Source organism: Anthonomus grandis, chromosome 6 (genome assembly GCF_022605725.1).
Source record: "Anthonomus grandis grandis chromosome 6, icAntGran1.3, whole genome shotgun sequence".
Lineage (NCBI taxonomy): Eukaryota > Metazoa > Arthropoda > Insecta > Coleoptera > Curculionidae > Anthonomus > Anthonomus grandis.
This window is the reverse complement of record NC_065551.1, coordinates 29251742-29268807: the sequence shown is the minus strand read 5'-3', so window position 1 is coordinate 29268807 and position 17066 is coordinate 29251742. Positions and strand designations below refer to the sequence as shown.

At 26.7% G+C, this 17066-nt stretch overlaps 1 protein-coding gene and 1 long non-coding RNA gene across 2 annotated transcripts in view; one reads left to right on the top strand and one right to left on the bottom strand.

Annotated features, from left to right (window-relative positions):
- The window catches only part of LOC126737346 (uncharacterized), a 247205-nt gene that overhangs the window by 88503 nt on the left and 141636 nt on the right, over positions 1–17066 (bottom strand). The window contains exon 3 of the long non-coding RNA XR_007661001.1: positions 12999–13027. This is a non-coding gene — a long non-coding RNA (uncharacterized LOC126737346). The remainder of the gene's footprint in view (positions 1–12998; positions 13028–17066) is intronic.
- LOC126737345 (uncharacterized) lies at positions 8407–15982 on the top strand. The gene is made up of 5 exons (XM_050442206.1): positions 8407–8524; positions 8584–8736; positions 8947–9072; positions 10243–10346; positions 15813–15982. Exons 1-5 carry the CDS (start codon positions 8500–8502, stop codon positions 15906–15908), a joined length of 504 nt encoding a protein of 167 aa, XP_050298163.1. The 5' UTR covers positions 8407–8499; the 3' UTR covers positions 15909–15982.

Genomic DNA, 17066 nt, shown 5'->3' with positions numbered 1-17066 from the left:
CTTTTCATTTATTGTCAGGCGATAAATAAATTAATAACTAACTTTATTCAGTAAAAGACTAAATTAATTATTTAATTAGAAAGATCTAAGTTTATTGTCCTAGTAACCTTATCTCACATAAAACCCCTTTACATATTAGGCGTAAAAGGTATGCGTCATAAGCCATTACTAGAAAGTGTAATTGCGTAAATTGCTTTTAACATTTTACAGCCCCTTGTGCCATTATTCTCACGTTAAACATATTAACAAACTTTTATTTAGTTTAAGTTTATGCCCTGTACCGCTTTAAATATTGTGAACAGTCCAAGTACTTTCCAGATTTTTCTATAATAACAAAATTCTCTCATATATTATAATGTGTTTGGACGAGTTTCACGTTTAAATGACGATTTATTACCTTTAGCATGTATTCGAACCATGATCAATACCTGTCCAGAGATTCTCCCGAAGCTATCCTATTGGGGCCCGGCTTATTTGGCCTTTTGAAAGATTTGCGTTTAACCTACGGCGCTGATATCTCACACTTTATCCTTTCTCTTAGCGTTCGTTTCAGCTTTTATGTATTCAAGAGCTTTATGTGAAGGATTATAGGGGTTCGCTTAAAGAGAACTGCAAATAACTGGGAGCGACAATATTACGAAAAATTTTTGGCGTCATATAAAGGTTCTACTTAATGCTGTTGGCTCTTGACGCCGCAATTAAGGCGGATAAGAAGAGACGAGTAAAAGATTTGTTTGAGGCGGCTTTTGTCACTTGAAATCGCTTGCAATAATCTACAAAGATTAAACAATAATCCTCGGTATTCAAAAAGGCAGAAGAAAAATTTATTAAAAACGGAGAAGAGAAACGAGAACAAAATTTAAAGAAGCATTTTAATTATTAATTTTGATATATTTTTCTATAAATGTTGGTAATGCCTGCTTGGATGAAAATCCAAATAATGTTTTAGCCGTTTTCAAAGAAATTAGTGGTAATTTCGAACAGATATATAGATTTATTCATCGATAATTTAAACTAGAATTACTGTGAATCTTAAAAATTACTTCACTGAAAATCTAAAATTTTAATAAGAAATTATGTTAAGTGAATAAATCATTTCAGTTTGAATACACGTTCCAACTTTTCGATTTTTTAGCTCCTGTGTGCCTTTTGTATATGTAATTTTATCTATACTTTTAAGCAGATAGATCAAGAATCAGAATTCTGAAATTACCGATGAGAATAATTTTAATTGAAACTATTAAAAGGATTCACCTACTTCGATTATATCTCATTTATTACTTTAAAGAGAATCAAAGCAATAAATAATTTTATGTGATTAGATGTAAACCTGAGACTTTTACATTTTGAACATCTATAAGTTCATTTTTTGGGTCAAGGGTAAGTTTCCGCCATATAATCTCCTATATCTGCCTGGATCAGCTTTTGCCTTATGGGTTCTCACTTTATTGAAGAATGATATTTGAGTTTCGTTTACTTTTGGTCGTTTTCTCTTTGAAAGAAATTATTATGGTTTTAAGCGAGAAGCGCTAATTAGTGACTTTGTATTTTATATATCTTTTTGTTTATTAGTTATTTCTATAGATCTTATACACATTTGAAAGTAGTCGTCCATTTTTTCTTTAAAAAACACACCTTTTACAAAAAACTAGCAGTTTGGTCAGCCTCTAACTTCTATTACGATTATTGATTACTTGGTAACACGTGTTTTGCTCCTAAAGGCATCATCAGATCTAATTAACAATTTCTCAGATGTATATTCTTAAAGGCAGCAAATTTAAGACCACACCATGGACAGATTATGGATTTTGTATTCGTCGTTCGAAAATATGCTGAAAACGACCATAGTAAGGTCTTTACTCAGACGTACTTAACGTTCTTGAGTGAGAATTACAGGAACAGCGGTTTTAAGCACACTCTAGTAAATCCTAAAATGATTCTATCTGTACATGATCAATTGTTCATTTTTAGAACCTTCCTGCGCCATTTTTGCTTTTTTCTCTTTATTATTATTATTTTAGTGTAATATTGCAACTTTTTTTAAAATACTTATTCTTAGAGCCAGCTTTTAAAGGAGTATTTCCGCTACTAGATATTGTCACTTGTTATATTCTATTAAAGCATATATCTCATATTCTTCTGTAATATACTACTTATTTGCCGTTTCTTTACATCCATATCTACATCAGACTTTATAACCAATTTTAGATAGTTCCTCGCTAGAATCAATTAATCTCGTATATCCAATGATAATCTTTCAGTTTTAGGGAAAAGCTGCCTCGAGGTCGACCAGTAGTTAAAACTAATTGAATACTGAGTTGATATTGGTCTCTACAAAACGAAATATTGCATTATAAATTGATTAGGATAGAGTGCAAGGACTTTTGAATTAGGTTCGACTAGCTTTTAAAGAAGTTACAAGTTAATGAAACTTCATGCATTTTCCGAATGTTGATTACATTAGAAAAACATTGGGTTTATCAGCGTACATCAAATATTTTAAATAGACTTCTTCCAGAAAACGCTACCTTTCGAAATAAATTAATTGTATTATAAAAAACTGCATTTCTCAGTTTAAAATTAAATTTAAAATATAATCTTGTTTTTTCAAGTTTTTTTACATGAGTGTGAGAGAATTAAAATTATAAAATAATTTGTTAGAGAGAAACAAATAAGTCATTAACTAATTTGGAAACTAAATTAGTGATCAATTTATAACAAGCATAATCCTTCTGTTAGATAAATAATTACATTTAAAAATTCGAATTTCTAAAGACTCAATTTTTTAAGTCAGAATTTTACACAAATTCCTGGAAACGCACTTATCTTATTTAGGAATTTTATGTATTTATAAATAAACATTGCAATTTGTTATTTAAATTTATGCACCTAATAGTAGCAACTGATGAATTTAAGACATCATTTGAATTGCAAATATTGAATGTTTGACGGTTTTATTCGTCATTGACCAACCAAATATACAAACTGCAATAACATTTTTCATATTCCAATCAAAATATAAGGTCTAACAAATAAACCCTTAATGCGTTAAGCGTTGTTTAATGTGCATTAATAAAGTTACTTAGCCATATTCAATAAACAAATTTCAAGTCACTTTGTCCTTTTTGCGATTTGGTTCATATAAATGGTTTGTTTTTATTTTTTACCAGGTTAATTATATTACATAAAAGAGGTCCGTTTTCTGCAATAGATATTAGTTAAGTATTCGTTATACTTTGCTACTATAAAGTTATATGTTCATGTTAACTTGTGAATCCTTTGGATGTAATTTACACTAAAGGTAACACTTATGTAGCTTTCGGGGACTAGAGTACGGAGACCATGGCACAAAGATCATTATCTAGTAGTCTAAGAATTTAAATTAAACTCAAAATTTTACTTTAATTGTAATAATTTTAATAGGACAATTCTATCATCTTATCATTATATTATAAAATTATAAAATACACTTATCATCAGCACTTTGGTTTCCAAGTGATAGTAAAACCATGCTACTATAATAAAAATATATTTTTTTTAATGAGGTCCTAAATTTAAAGGTAAGCTTTTTGACATATTGTGAAATTATATTTTGTTTGTAAATGCATAAATCCAAATATCCAGTCTTTTTTTTAGATAATATCTTAAAGAAACTACACTACATAATTGTACTACAACCCTGTGATATGCGCTTGGTGTATTTATTTATTGACTCTATAGGAGTATCTATCATGTAGCTTAAATATTCATCCTTCACTTTTTTCATTGATTTTCGTACCACCTGTATATCATTAACTGTACTTTTCTGAGTCAGCTTCTTCATTATTCTACTGGAAATTTTTGTAAGATATTTTTTTTTGTTTTGAAACTGACCATCATTTATTGATGACACTGAAACATACCAAGTCTGAGATGTCCATGCTTATTAAATGGTTATGCCTTTATTAATCGTTTTTGTAAATTATTCTTCTGGCAGCTCAATCTATTGACAAATAGAGATATATGAGATGCAAAAATCCGGTGAAAATATAAATCGAATTTTATAGTCGCATAATATAAGTATTTAATTAACTATAAACCTAAATGCAATCAATCTAAAGTAAGTAACTAGGGAAATCCTAAATAGTGCTGTAATTATTTGAAACATTATTGCACAGTCTACACTAGGGTAAACGGAATAAATCTCGCACCTAACATAATATCGGGTCTTAAAAGATGGGGTGCCCTAGTATCTAGGAATGTAACGGAGAACCGAAGAAGTTTATACATAACAGTCATATATCCTGCTAATGGACATGTTTAATTTCGTGTATTATGAACACCGGTGTCAACTAGGTTACTCATGACATTTCTTATAAAAACCAGCCAAAAGTTAAATTCAACAAGTAGTGACAAAATTAATTAATTATTTTAAATACTAATACACCCAGTTCATAGTGAATTTCCTAACGAGGAGCATAAGCTCCTGATTACTAAACACATTTTCGTTGGTTTCCAAAATGTTAAACTTAAAGCAAACTGTTATAAACCAAGATATGAATCGATTTCGCGTAAGCTGTAATTATCATGGTAATATATCTTAATTACTTTTCCTGTTTCGAAGCTTCCAAATATTGCGGTAACTGCGATTTTAATAATTTCTCCGAGTGTAAGATTAATGATCCAATCAACGCTAGGGAATTATTGATATGGCTTTAATTATTATTTTGGATTATGCGGCTTAAACTAAAATTGAGGGTACTTTATATAAGCCGGTTGTAATATTGTAGTCATTAAATCCAGCAAATATTAAATATTAGAAATTTACAAACGTTTATTTTGTTAAAAAACTTTATAGATATTTTTTTATCAAAATTGTTTTATATGTGACTACAATAAATTATAAAATGTTAATTATCTTCGTTGACAAAACGGACTCGATTATATAAAGCGTAACTTCATTCTAAGCCTACGCATACATTGGGTGAAAAGAAACCTTAAGACTAGAACAGAGACTGATGTTAAAAGAAAATATTCCAGTTCCAAACTCTGTATGTTAGACTGTAGCGATCAGATAGAGGGACACAAGGAGAATGGGAAACGAAAACCAACACAGATAATACGAAATATCGATTAGCCCAGGCAAATACAATTTAAGACCAAAATAGTGAAAACCATACCTTTAACATCAGTTAGTTTCCTTTATTAAAGGTCTAGAGAAATAAAATAAATAAAGAATTAAAAAAAACCATAAGTGGTTTAACCAAAACCCAAATAGTTATATATTCAGGCGTGTTACTCATAATTATGATATTTATAGTTCAGTTACATGAAACGGTTAATAATAATAGTTAATTTTTCATAACACCTCGAAATGTAAAACAAATTTTCCAGTTACCGGCAATATTGGCACGGAGTTAATAATTAGGGTAAACTGATGCATTCATTATGTTTACCATGCTACAATCGTTATTGTCACATATACATTAAATAGTATGTTACGTGTATATTGATTTCTTTTAAATAATATAACTTCTCTTTAACCACATATAGTCACTATGATAATTATTAAACTAATTTTTGCTGAACAGGAAGAACTTGTTTGAATCCAAACCTTAAAAATCTTCTAATAAACAATTTTATAAAATAAAAACTTTGTGAAAGGCAATTTATTTAACGCCACTACCAGACACAAAACAAAAATAAACCACGACCAAATTCTCATTTTCCATATGTTGGGATTACACGTGTGTATAAATGATGTGCCTAGGGCCTCTTTTTACTTTATCTGGTTTTCTAAAGCTCAATATTGCAGCCAGGAGCTTAATACGTTACTAAAGTCTGCAGCTTCATTAGAATAACCATGTAGAGATAATTAGATTCTGCTTTAAATTAATCGCGCTCCTAAATGTATGTCACTATAATCCTTACTTAGGATTAGTAATGCGGGTAACAAGAAATTTTGCATAAAACTGTGAAGCTGTGGAGATTTTTTTTTAATTTTTATATTTTTAAAGCAAATTTAATTTTGCTAAAATGAAAGGCAAAAAAATCCATTTAAGTTATGCATTTAATTAATAAACATAAACAGCAGTCAAAAGTTTTGCAAGCCCTACACAATAAGGATCCGAATGAATACCCCTACTATGTGAACCGCTAAGTAAATTAGACAATCTGAAGTAAAATATAAGGCCGAGCAAAGCTTTCTTCGGGAGTTTGATTATATCTCTTCTTTAGAATTAACAACTGCATTAAAAGCAACTTTTGCAAGCCGGATACAGTTCCCGACCGCTTCACGGTGAATACTTAATGATTCAGACTTAAATGCGCTGTATAAAAGCGGTTTTGTTGGCCTTGGCGTCAATAATTACCAAGCGTTTTATTTAAGCTTAAAATGGAGCTTTGAGATTAATTACATAGTTAGCGGTACGAGCGTAGCATTTGAAAACCGAAATCGTAAAGAGGAATATAATATCTAAAAAGATCTTGAGTTAGTAATATTTTCAGGTAATTTTTTAATTTTTTTAAAATTAACGATTATTGTATTTTTAAGTTTATAAGAAAATTGTATTTATAGATAATTATTTTTGCCAAGGTTGTTGTAAAATTATCAACATTCACATTTAAAGCTGGTTAGGTCGAGTAAGCAATTGAGTGCAACAGAGACTTAGAAACCAAACAACTGAGTTTGATAGATGTAAAAGTACTGTTACTGTCAAGTTACAAAGTTTATATGGTTAATATTGTAACGAAATTCGGGAACACACTTTTATTGTCAACGTCAAAAACACTAACCTAACTCGCCTTAACTGTCTTTTAATTGTTTCCAAGGTAAAAACTGACTAAACAATTAAAACTGAAAGAATTGTCATGAAGCGTGTCCTTTTTAAAACCCGATGGAACAGTTTCAAAATATTTAGAATTATCTTCATTGTTTTTACCCAAAGAGGCCAATAATTTTAGGAGAATACTGACAGTCAAAGCAAGCAAGTATACAAATTCTAGAAAATTAGAACTACAGGGATTTACAATAATATAACCTAAATAACCTAAATTGGGGCCAAAATGGGGCTCTCGAACAAGATGAACTACTTAAAAACTAAACACTATAGATAAAAATAATAAACCAAACGTAAATAGAACCCTAAAAAAATCCTACGAATCAACTTTAACTACAGAATACTAATAAAATTGTACAAAAACTAGGAGAATAATTAACGTATTTACATTTTCATAATAATATGTTTGTTACTACAAATATGAGTGAAAGAAAAAACAGAAAAAAGGAAATAAATTATGCAGTGATAATATTAGGAATAATTATTTGGTTCTTTTAAACAAAAACTTAACTCTAATTAATCTTAGGCCTAATAAAAAAAGCGTTTTAGTTATTCAACTTCTTTTAAATAAAAAAAGCTAATTTTATCCATTTAAGTTATGCATAACACTATTTAAAAAATCAAATATTAGACTAAAGAAAGCTTCTTTTAAAAATTTGGTCATATTTTGTAATAAGTAATTTACGATCCGACGATTCTTAGATTTTTTGTGTTCCTATATATTCGATATGGTCTTTGTAACTCAAAAAATTGACCAAATCATTGTAAACCTGTTTTAGCATTTTTATAAATTCATACCAGAGGTTTAGATTTTTTTTTTTGTAAATATTATTTTTTTTGGGAATTTTCGAGGGTATTGAAAAAACAATTAAATATTCTACAAAATATTTTTTTAAAAATTAAGTTCCCTTTTGATTAAATCTAAAATTTTGATTTGTAAAATAATTTATTTTTTGATTAAACTCTATTAACCTTTTATAAAATCGAACCAGCTTTTAAATAGTCACCGAATTAATATAATTAATATAAAGTGCATTTATTTTTCAATGCATGTAAGCATCAGTATATTTGTTTAGAAATATTAGCCAATTTATATTTAGAGAGATTTAAAAATTGAATTAATATAATTGTAGCAAATTCTACTAAAAAAAGTAAATCATACTCATTTAGGTTATGCATAATAGTTAAACAAAAAAGTCACTATTTTAAGTATATAACCTAAGTGTATTTTCTTTAGTATTTTTTTGTATTTTTTTCATTATTTTATATCTTAAGTATTTTATTTAAAAATACTATCAGAAAAACTTATTAATTATATGTTTTAAATCCTAAGAGCACAATATTCTTGAAACATTTAGAATGAATGAATGATTTGCATTAGCAATTTAAACATTTTGAAAATTAATTGAATTATATAATAAAGTTTTCGTTTGCTGACTAAAATATATGAAAAATATTATTTAAGAAACTTAAGTATTTCTGATTTATTTTAAGCATATTATCACCGAATATTGTATGAAGATTTTAACAATAATAATATCCTAATCATAATCATATTTTGAAGTTACAGAATACCCAAGCTTCTGAACACATTCACAATGATCCTTTATATCAAACAACCTAACAAAAAATACTGTCACAAAAAGTTCGTCATTGAGACATTTTTAATATCCGTTCTTAAATGTATTTTATATTAAAATACATGGGTACTTTCAATATTATTTAAATGGATCGATTATTGTATGTAATGCAAATTATCTTATAGATTACGAGCAGCACAAATGTCAAGAATTTATGGACGAGGATGACTGCAATACGGAGTTTGAGAACAAAACTTTACTAATTAACCCAGATTGTCCCATAGGAATAATAAGGGATTACATCGCCACCAATCTACAATTCAGTGAAGAAGAAACGGGTAAGTTATTTGTTTATCTTAGAATAATTTCTGAAATAAGTGTTCGGTATCCAATTAATATTTTTAATAAATCGTTGCATAATTTTAACTTCTTCAAAAAAAGAAGATAAGATAATCGGATTGTCTTTTTAATATTTTATCTTAAACAACCAGCATAGATTTTAATTTAATTTCTGTTATATCTTAGTTATGAATTTAATGCCCTTTTAGGAAGGTTCGATCTAAGCACGGAAAAAGCGATTCTTCTTAACATACAAAGGAAACCTCCAACGGAATGCGGTTTAGAATTTCTCATTAACATGGAAACCTACTATATCATTTTGCCTAGCGAAAATGGTAATTTAATAGTTTTTATTTTTAAAAAATTTCACTTCTTTTTATTTAGTTTACTACTTCATATATTATTTTATCCTATATTTCGCCATTTTTTAAAGATATTGTAAAATATATAAATAAACAATATATACACAATGTTTCTCAAGTTACAATTGGTATATATATCATCTAATTTTTTATTAAAAATTATAATTTTAGTTGAGATCTTTGAACGGATTTTGAGAATAATCAAAGGAACTTTAAGTTATTTAGGAGTAATTGTTTTAAAGTAATAAGAACATAAATGTGATAAATAGAAAAAATGAATCTTACCCATTTATGTTATGCATAACAGACATTAAAAAGAATGCAATATATCTTAATTATATAATAAAAATCTTGATTAATTTATAACTTAATTAACACAGGTAGTTGATTAGTTAGTAGATAAGTTTTGTAGATTAGGTTGATTATAAACTTTTTTTATTTTTTAGAGGATAAAAATTCAGCATTAATTAAGGATTTAAGAAATAATTTTAAGAATGTTATTCACCAGTTACTAATCCAATGTATAAAAAAAAAATACGAGAAGTTCTGGTGATTATTGCAAGGATTATAATTTTAAAATATAACTAAAATTAGGTGCCTTTAAAAAAAAGAAGGTTCTTAACATAAGACTATTTTTTAAATGCGAGCCCATCAACTCATTAGATAGCTATATGAAAACAATTTTAAAAAGCTATTAATATAATGTGAAAGTTCTTGATGATCATCAAAACTGATTAGAAAATTTTCATCTCTGACTGGCATAATACACAGGCATCAAGCGCACTTAAACTTTTCTATTATGACGTTAATCAGTAAGTTTTACTCTAAATAATAATTTGTTTTTATTATAATACACACAAAGGCTTATTAAATTATTATGCGGTTAATAAATGTAATTCTCACGCACAGTGCAATATTTACGAATTAATCTGAAAATACGACGGACTCGAACGGTCATAATACGAAAGTACACCGCATATGGATATTAAACTTTTTCATCGATGCCAGAGCAAAATTCGTTTTTAATGAACATTTCCGAGGGAAATTTGTAAAATGCCCGTATTTATTCTGGGTAAACATTTCAAAGAGCCATAACTTAACGCCTAATTAATTTTATTTGCTTTACGGAAAGTTTATTTTTAGGTCAACAAGATTCATCAAAACTTTTAATACCCCTACTTAATCGGTTTTCTAAAGAATACCTAGAATTTATGGCTCAGCAAAGGAGAAGATCGTCGAGCATTAAAGTGAGTAATAGTTTGAAATGAACCCTAATCTCATATAATTTCCTAGAACGGAATATAAAAGTAGATTCAAAGTGAATTTGAAAGACGTATAATTAAATTTCACGGTATAATAAAATATAATTGTCGTGGTCTGTTTTTCATAGGAGCCGAAAGAAAATATAAGAACTAAATGTAAATGCACTTTAGATGTATTACCTTAAAGGTTTAGAAGAACAACTCATCACAAGATATCTCAAAAATAAAGTGTAATACTTTACCAGGAAAAAAAAACTTTAAAGAAAGTTTAGCAATAAATCGCTTAGGAAATCTTTTTTAAACATGTTCCTCACAATGTTTTTTTTTTAATATTTTAAAAGGAGTTTAAGATAATATGATGAACAATTTAAACTAAGAGTAAAAATTTAGTACCTTAATAAAAACATATCTTTTTGTTTTACCCTTTTAAAAAGAATATTGAATAATTCCTTATTTATTAAAAGAAAGTTCTTGCTATATTATATTGCTATACAACACAGCTGAAAAACCCTATATTGAAAATTTAAGGTTTTTCTATAAATAATTTTTTTTAAATTTTATAGCATCAAAAAATATTCTGATTTTTTCCCTAGACCTTTACTTACTTTTCTTCAATGGTTGTATTTAAAAGTTAATAATTATTTCACTTTAAAGTTATTTCACTTTTATAGAAATTAAAACAGTTAAAACCGAGAAAACTTTTAAATTTCATTAACAAAGGATAAAAAGAAAACTTACTTTATATTAGTAGTTATATTTTAATAAATGGGATAATGAAAAAGCAAATAAAGGAATAAAAGAGAAATGAGCACGATACCCATTTAAGTTATGCATTTTTAATTTTTCAGGCCAGACACGTAATATCTGTCTAACAAAGGGAACTCTGTTAAAATAAGTTTTATGTTTAGATTATAGAAAAATACTAAGAATATTTAATATTATGTAAAATTACTACAGATGCACGTATCTTATACCTAGATTAAAGTATTGTAATTTTTTAAAAGCTTAAGAACTAAAAGTTTGATAATAAACTTGTAACATAATACTTATTGAAATTAATAAATAATAGATAAATATTATTATGATACAAATGGTTTAAAATAAAATAGCCTATTGTGAGTACAAAGATCTATGCTCAAAAAAATATATACTTACAAAATTAAATCTGAGAACGAATGAGTTACGCCAGAATTCTTAAGGACAGTAAAAATAGGAATGATTTATATATCAAGTGGACAAGATTATCAAATGAAAACATTAATGAACTATGTAGACAGGAAATAAAATTATACAAGTTAAACAAATTGGGAAAGATGGACAAACAATAATTAATAAAGATATACTATAGAGAGTTTAGAGAAGTGGAAACAATGAAAAATATTTTCTTGCTACCGATAGATAAGAATGAACTCATAAACACAATTGCAGCTTTTTTTATTCTGTTACCTATTTAGCATGTTCAATTTTAACATACAAGTATGCATATACTTTAAAAATACCGAATATACTTAGTATTGTGAAAAAATATTTAGGTTGACTATAAATAAATAAATAAAATTGACTATAAATAAATAAATAAAATTTTATCGTCCGAAAATAATAAAACGAAGGGGTTGTAGACATCCGTCGCTATTTGAGTGATAAATTTTATATTATTTTAAAGTACGGTTTTAAAATTTATATTTTTCAATTTATGTTGAAATCCCTTAATGGATGCAATAATTTTACTTTTACTTCTCTAATAAACAAATTATTTTAAAACAATTGTTACCAATATAGAACAACATGTCTTTCGTCAATACCTTTGCAATATGTTAACAATGTGATTACTTAAGGCAGTGGCTTACTTTAGATGATTGGATATATTAAAAGATTGTTTGCAATAAATACTCCAATCATTTAAATATGATCCAATTTTTTTTTAATTACTTTTAACTTTTGGCATCTTAAGAGTTACAGAAGCTTTGAAGTAAGCCTAGGTTGTTGAAGTAAAACATTTCAATTTAAAAAAAGGTAAACGAGTCCCATCTGTAAAATCTAAGTTAAAAACCGCATCTCTCTACTACAAATAGCTAGTAAATGCACAGTTATACTATCCATTAAAATAAAAATGTCATACATAGGAGACAGTACTAATACCAATGTACAATGACATATAACTGCTTATTACTGCAAGAAGGAAGAACAAAAATGCAAAACAAACTCATTTTACTTAAAAATTATAAAAGCTAGACCTATATTGTAAAAATATATATATATTCAATTTTATAATTTATTAATAATAATTAAATAGTATAATGGCATGCTGCTTTTATATAATAGGGAACTTAAATTTTCTTTTTAATCTAATTATCATTATGCGGCTTTATGCTACATCGAAACTTTACCTTATGAATATTATATTATGTAAATTTTGGGATCTTGTAAATAATTTCCACCCACCTGGATGCTAAAATATTGTGCCACAACGTAAATAATAATTTTATAAAATGATGTGAACACTAAAGGATGGAATAATTAGTAAATTTAAAAGGCATTAAAAATCTTATAATATTGATCATTAGTTCTGCTATATCTTAATATGCAATATATTAATATCGGCAGTTTTTATTTACAGTAATAAATTAAGAGACTTACCTAAATTAAGCTCTGAGATTCTGAATAACCTGCAAAATGAAAAATTAATAACAAAAACTTACAAAATTATATTTAGAATCTTTTACCTTCCTTAGGCAAATAATTATCGATTATTATTTTCGTAACCGACTTAATAATGAAATGTATAAGCTAATTCCATAAAATTATCTTTAATGAATTTATATTGGAAGCAAAAAAAGTTTTTCTTACAAATTTCGTTGCCTGGTTACACATGTTTTTCTCAATTTAAAGCATCACGCTTTTTATGTTTAATAACCATAAAACATTTCCTCGTTTGCTTTTTTATTAGTTACTTTTATATTTCACGAAACGGCTGAGATATTGTATAATTTCCTAGCTATTTAAACTTCCATAATAAAATTAGAAAATGTGTACTTATTTAGTTACTAATATCATAATTACTATTAGAACCTTCTTTCTTCTGATATTACATTTAAATACCAAACATTAAGGTTCAAATTAAAATAATTACATAGATACTATAGTTTTTTTATATAATTAATGATAAAAATTGTCCAATCTTAAACTAAAAGCTTTAAATCGTGTTTTTTTATGTTTACTAGGCAGCAGTAAATATTTTATAAGAGATAATGCCAGCGTCCTTCGCAGTTGTTATATTTCAGTAAATCCTTATAAATTATTATTGACATACAAATTTTTTTTTGCCTCTTAATGGAAAATCGATTGTCAGATAAAATATTTCCTTAATACGTTAATAGTAAAAACCAAATTTATTTTATAATTTATTACACTTTTTTATATTCTCCTAGTCCTACAATTCCTTTTCAAAAGTGTCAAATTTGTATACCAGACCCAAATAGGAAAAAGTATTAAAAAGTACAACTAAGGAAATTCGTTCAATTTTTTTTTTTACTTTTTTCTAAATACCTTTTTAAGGGCACTTGCTAGTGTTCTCAAGTTTCAAGCTTAAAAGGTCCATATAATTTCGTCTAAGTATCTTATTATATTCATACAAAGTTACTACTCTCAAACTTTGATAGTTTCTGAGGTATAGTACTTCGAGTTTAATTGTGTATGACGAAAAAATTATAGTATATAAGAAGTTTAAAAGTTTTTTATCAAACCAAACTTTTTAAACCTAAGTTTTCGCGTTCCACAACTAGTATAAGTAATAAAAAAACAGACAAAATCAATTTTGTCATATTTGTTCCAGTAAATCAATAATGGCAGGTACCTCGACACTCTTGCTCCTTATTTTTCGTTTATTTTCAATATTAATTTTACCAGTTTTATTAAATTATTGATGAAATTAAAGCAGAAAATGGCAGGGAAATTTTTTAATCATAAAATGTTTTAATATTCAGAAAATATGCATAACAATTAGGGAAGTTGTGTTTCGTAGCCAGAAAAATAAGGGAAACTGCTGATGTTTTAAAAAAATGCGATTTTATTAAAACAATACGTGGTCAAACCCTGTAGCTAAAAATAAATAAGATTTTTTTAATTGATTTTTTCACGTTATATTTATTTAATTAAAAATATAGATTTAAATATTTTAAAGTATTATAAATTGTAATAATAAATATTTGTCGTTGTAAAGCTTAGAATTTGGGATTCAGATTTATACTCATTAGATTGGGTTAAAATTTATATTTGGGATTAATTAAGGAAAGAATTATTGTTTTTTTCCTAAATGTTTCATGTATTGTATTTTATGATGAGTAAAGTAAAGTAATCTAAATTTCTATTTTAACATGTAATATATTAAGTCTTTAGAGCATACGTAAGTATTATTTCTACCCCCACAACCCATATTAATATTAACAGTTTATCTAGTACACAATTATTTAATTCTAACTTCCCAGAAATTAATTTTTAAGTTCACATGAACACTTTAATTTACTTGCTATTAGTTGAAATTTTTTTAAATATTTAATTTCCACTTTACGCAATTCAGAAAACATAAATTAATTTTAATATATTTCACCTTTGTACATCTTTCAGTAATTTTTTCTTACCCCTAATATAGTTTAAAGTGATAATATAAGACATTCTTTGGCCCACCTACTAACCCGATGTAATTACCCTTCAAGAATTTGAATTTTTGAACAATCTTCATTGACCAAGCCTAAATGTTGCAGACTAGTCAATACAAAACACCATGGTTCCTTTTTAAGAATAAATTAAATGCATAACTTTATTGGACACACTCTCAATTCTAATACCTGTATTCTTATTTTACTAGTATATTTCATTCCTTAACTTTTCCTAAAACAGGTTTTTATAACCGACTTGACAAATACAAATCCTTAAATATCACAGTACTTAGAGATTAATACTAATTTAATTCCTAATTTGTCATAAATACAAAAGTTAAAAAGAGCTTAAACTCGGCTTTAAAAGTTTAACAAGACATAATTTCAAAAGAACAAACTAAAGCAAATACTGAGCTTGTTAGACGGAAACACTAAGCGCAATATAAATGCACTATAAATTTGTAGAAAGGAAATACTTTTCCTGAATGGGGTCTGTAAACTGCAACTTCCTTGACTTGTAGTGGCAAAAAGTTGGTTATTTATGGTCATAAATAGTTATACGCTCAAGTTTCTTGCTGAGATGATCTATCTTATTATAAAACTTTCTAGTGTGTAGTTTGGGTAACTTTTGAAGTATTTAGCTTTAAAATAATAAACTTTATATTTTGTGAGCAGTTTATAAAAACATATTTGCTTATTTTTTATTTTTCTGTTTATCAATTGAATATATAAATCAAACTTAAACTTCTACTTTGTGATGTAAAAATACAATATTTTGATTAATTTTTTTTTTCAGATAAAAAGGAAGAGCTCTAACAAAACTTCAAACTCTAGTGTATCATCAGCGCAGTCACTTTTAGATGGGAAAACTTCTAGTAAATCTGAAAAGTAATTATGTCATTAATTTAATCGTATTTGTATATTATTTACATACATTATATACTTAATAAAATAATTTTGTCAAGATTTGATCAATGCTTTAATTTCCTTTGCCTTTTTTTAAATTAATATAAAAACTTGTGACCATAATTTCTTATAATTTTTTTAACAAATTTAATTTATTTAATCAAAATGAAAAATTAATTACAATTCGCAGTAAACGGCACAAATGCTACCAGAGGGATTTGTAGCCATAGGTAGTCTATCTATTTAATGGAAACTCAGCACAGTTTGGCAATCGTATGCCATGGTTAAGTAATTCGTCTTTTATATTAAAGCCGCTAATTAAATACAAATACTAGATCTAAATAGTATATACTATTGGCAATATCCATTAAAAGCCATTGTAAATTTTGGTGCTTTTGGCAATCAGAGAATCATGGCAAATAATAAAATTTTTCAATATAAAGTATAAGACTAAAGTTATTATCTTAAGTCCAAACTTCTATGGCATAACTCCTCGTACAGACCAACTTTCTCAATTAGAAACTTGAAGAAGTGATACTATCTATAGCATGTCGAGAGGATGAAATCTAGTCAACAGATGATATTAGAATCTTGTATTAGACTACCGTGAATTTAAGAACATGCAATTTGGGAACTTACACACTTAAATTTTTGAAAAAATTATTCTTAAGATGACTAAAGTTTATATTATCAATGAATGTAAAAATTATAATATATTTTTTTATTGAATATTCAATCAAATAATCTTTTTTATTAAGAGTAACTTAAATTTTAAACAGCCGTTGTAATAATTTGTTTTCCATGCATAATCTAATTGGTTACTTTTTTAATCTTTTGGTGTATTTTTAGAAATAAATTGATAAAAATATATATTTTTTAATAACAGATGAGCTTGTCATTTTCAGGAAATATTGCACACTTTGCATAGCAGATAAAACCTATATAAAGCCTAAATTTGAACATTATTATTAAAGAAAATGTACAAATTATTCACCTTTATTGTAATGCCTAAGTAATTTATTTAATTTTGGCAAAATCAGAATTAATATATTTATACCAACCCAAATCAACCGAAGTGCTTTTTTGTATTAAACTTTTTTTAATTTCAAATTTCTATTTTCATAATATAATTGCATAATACAAT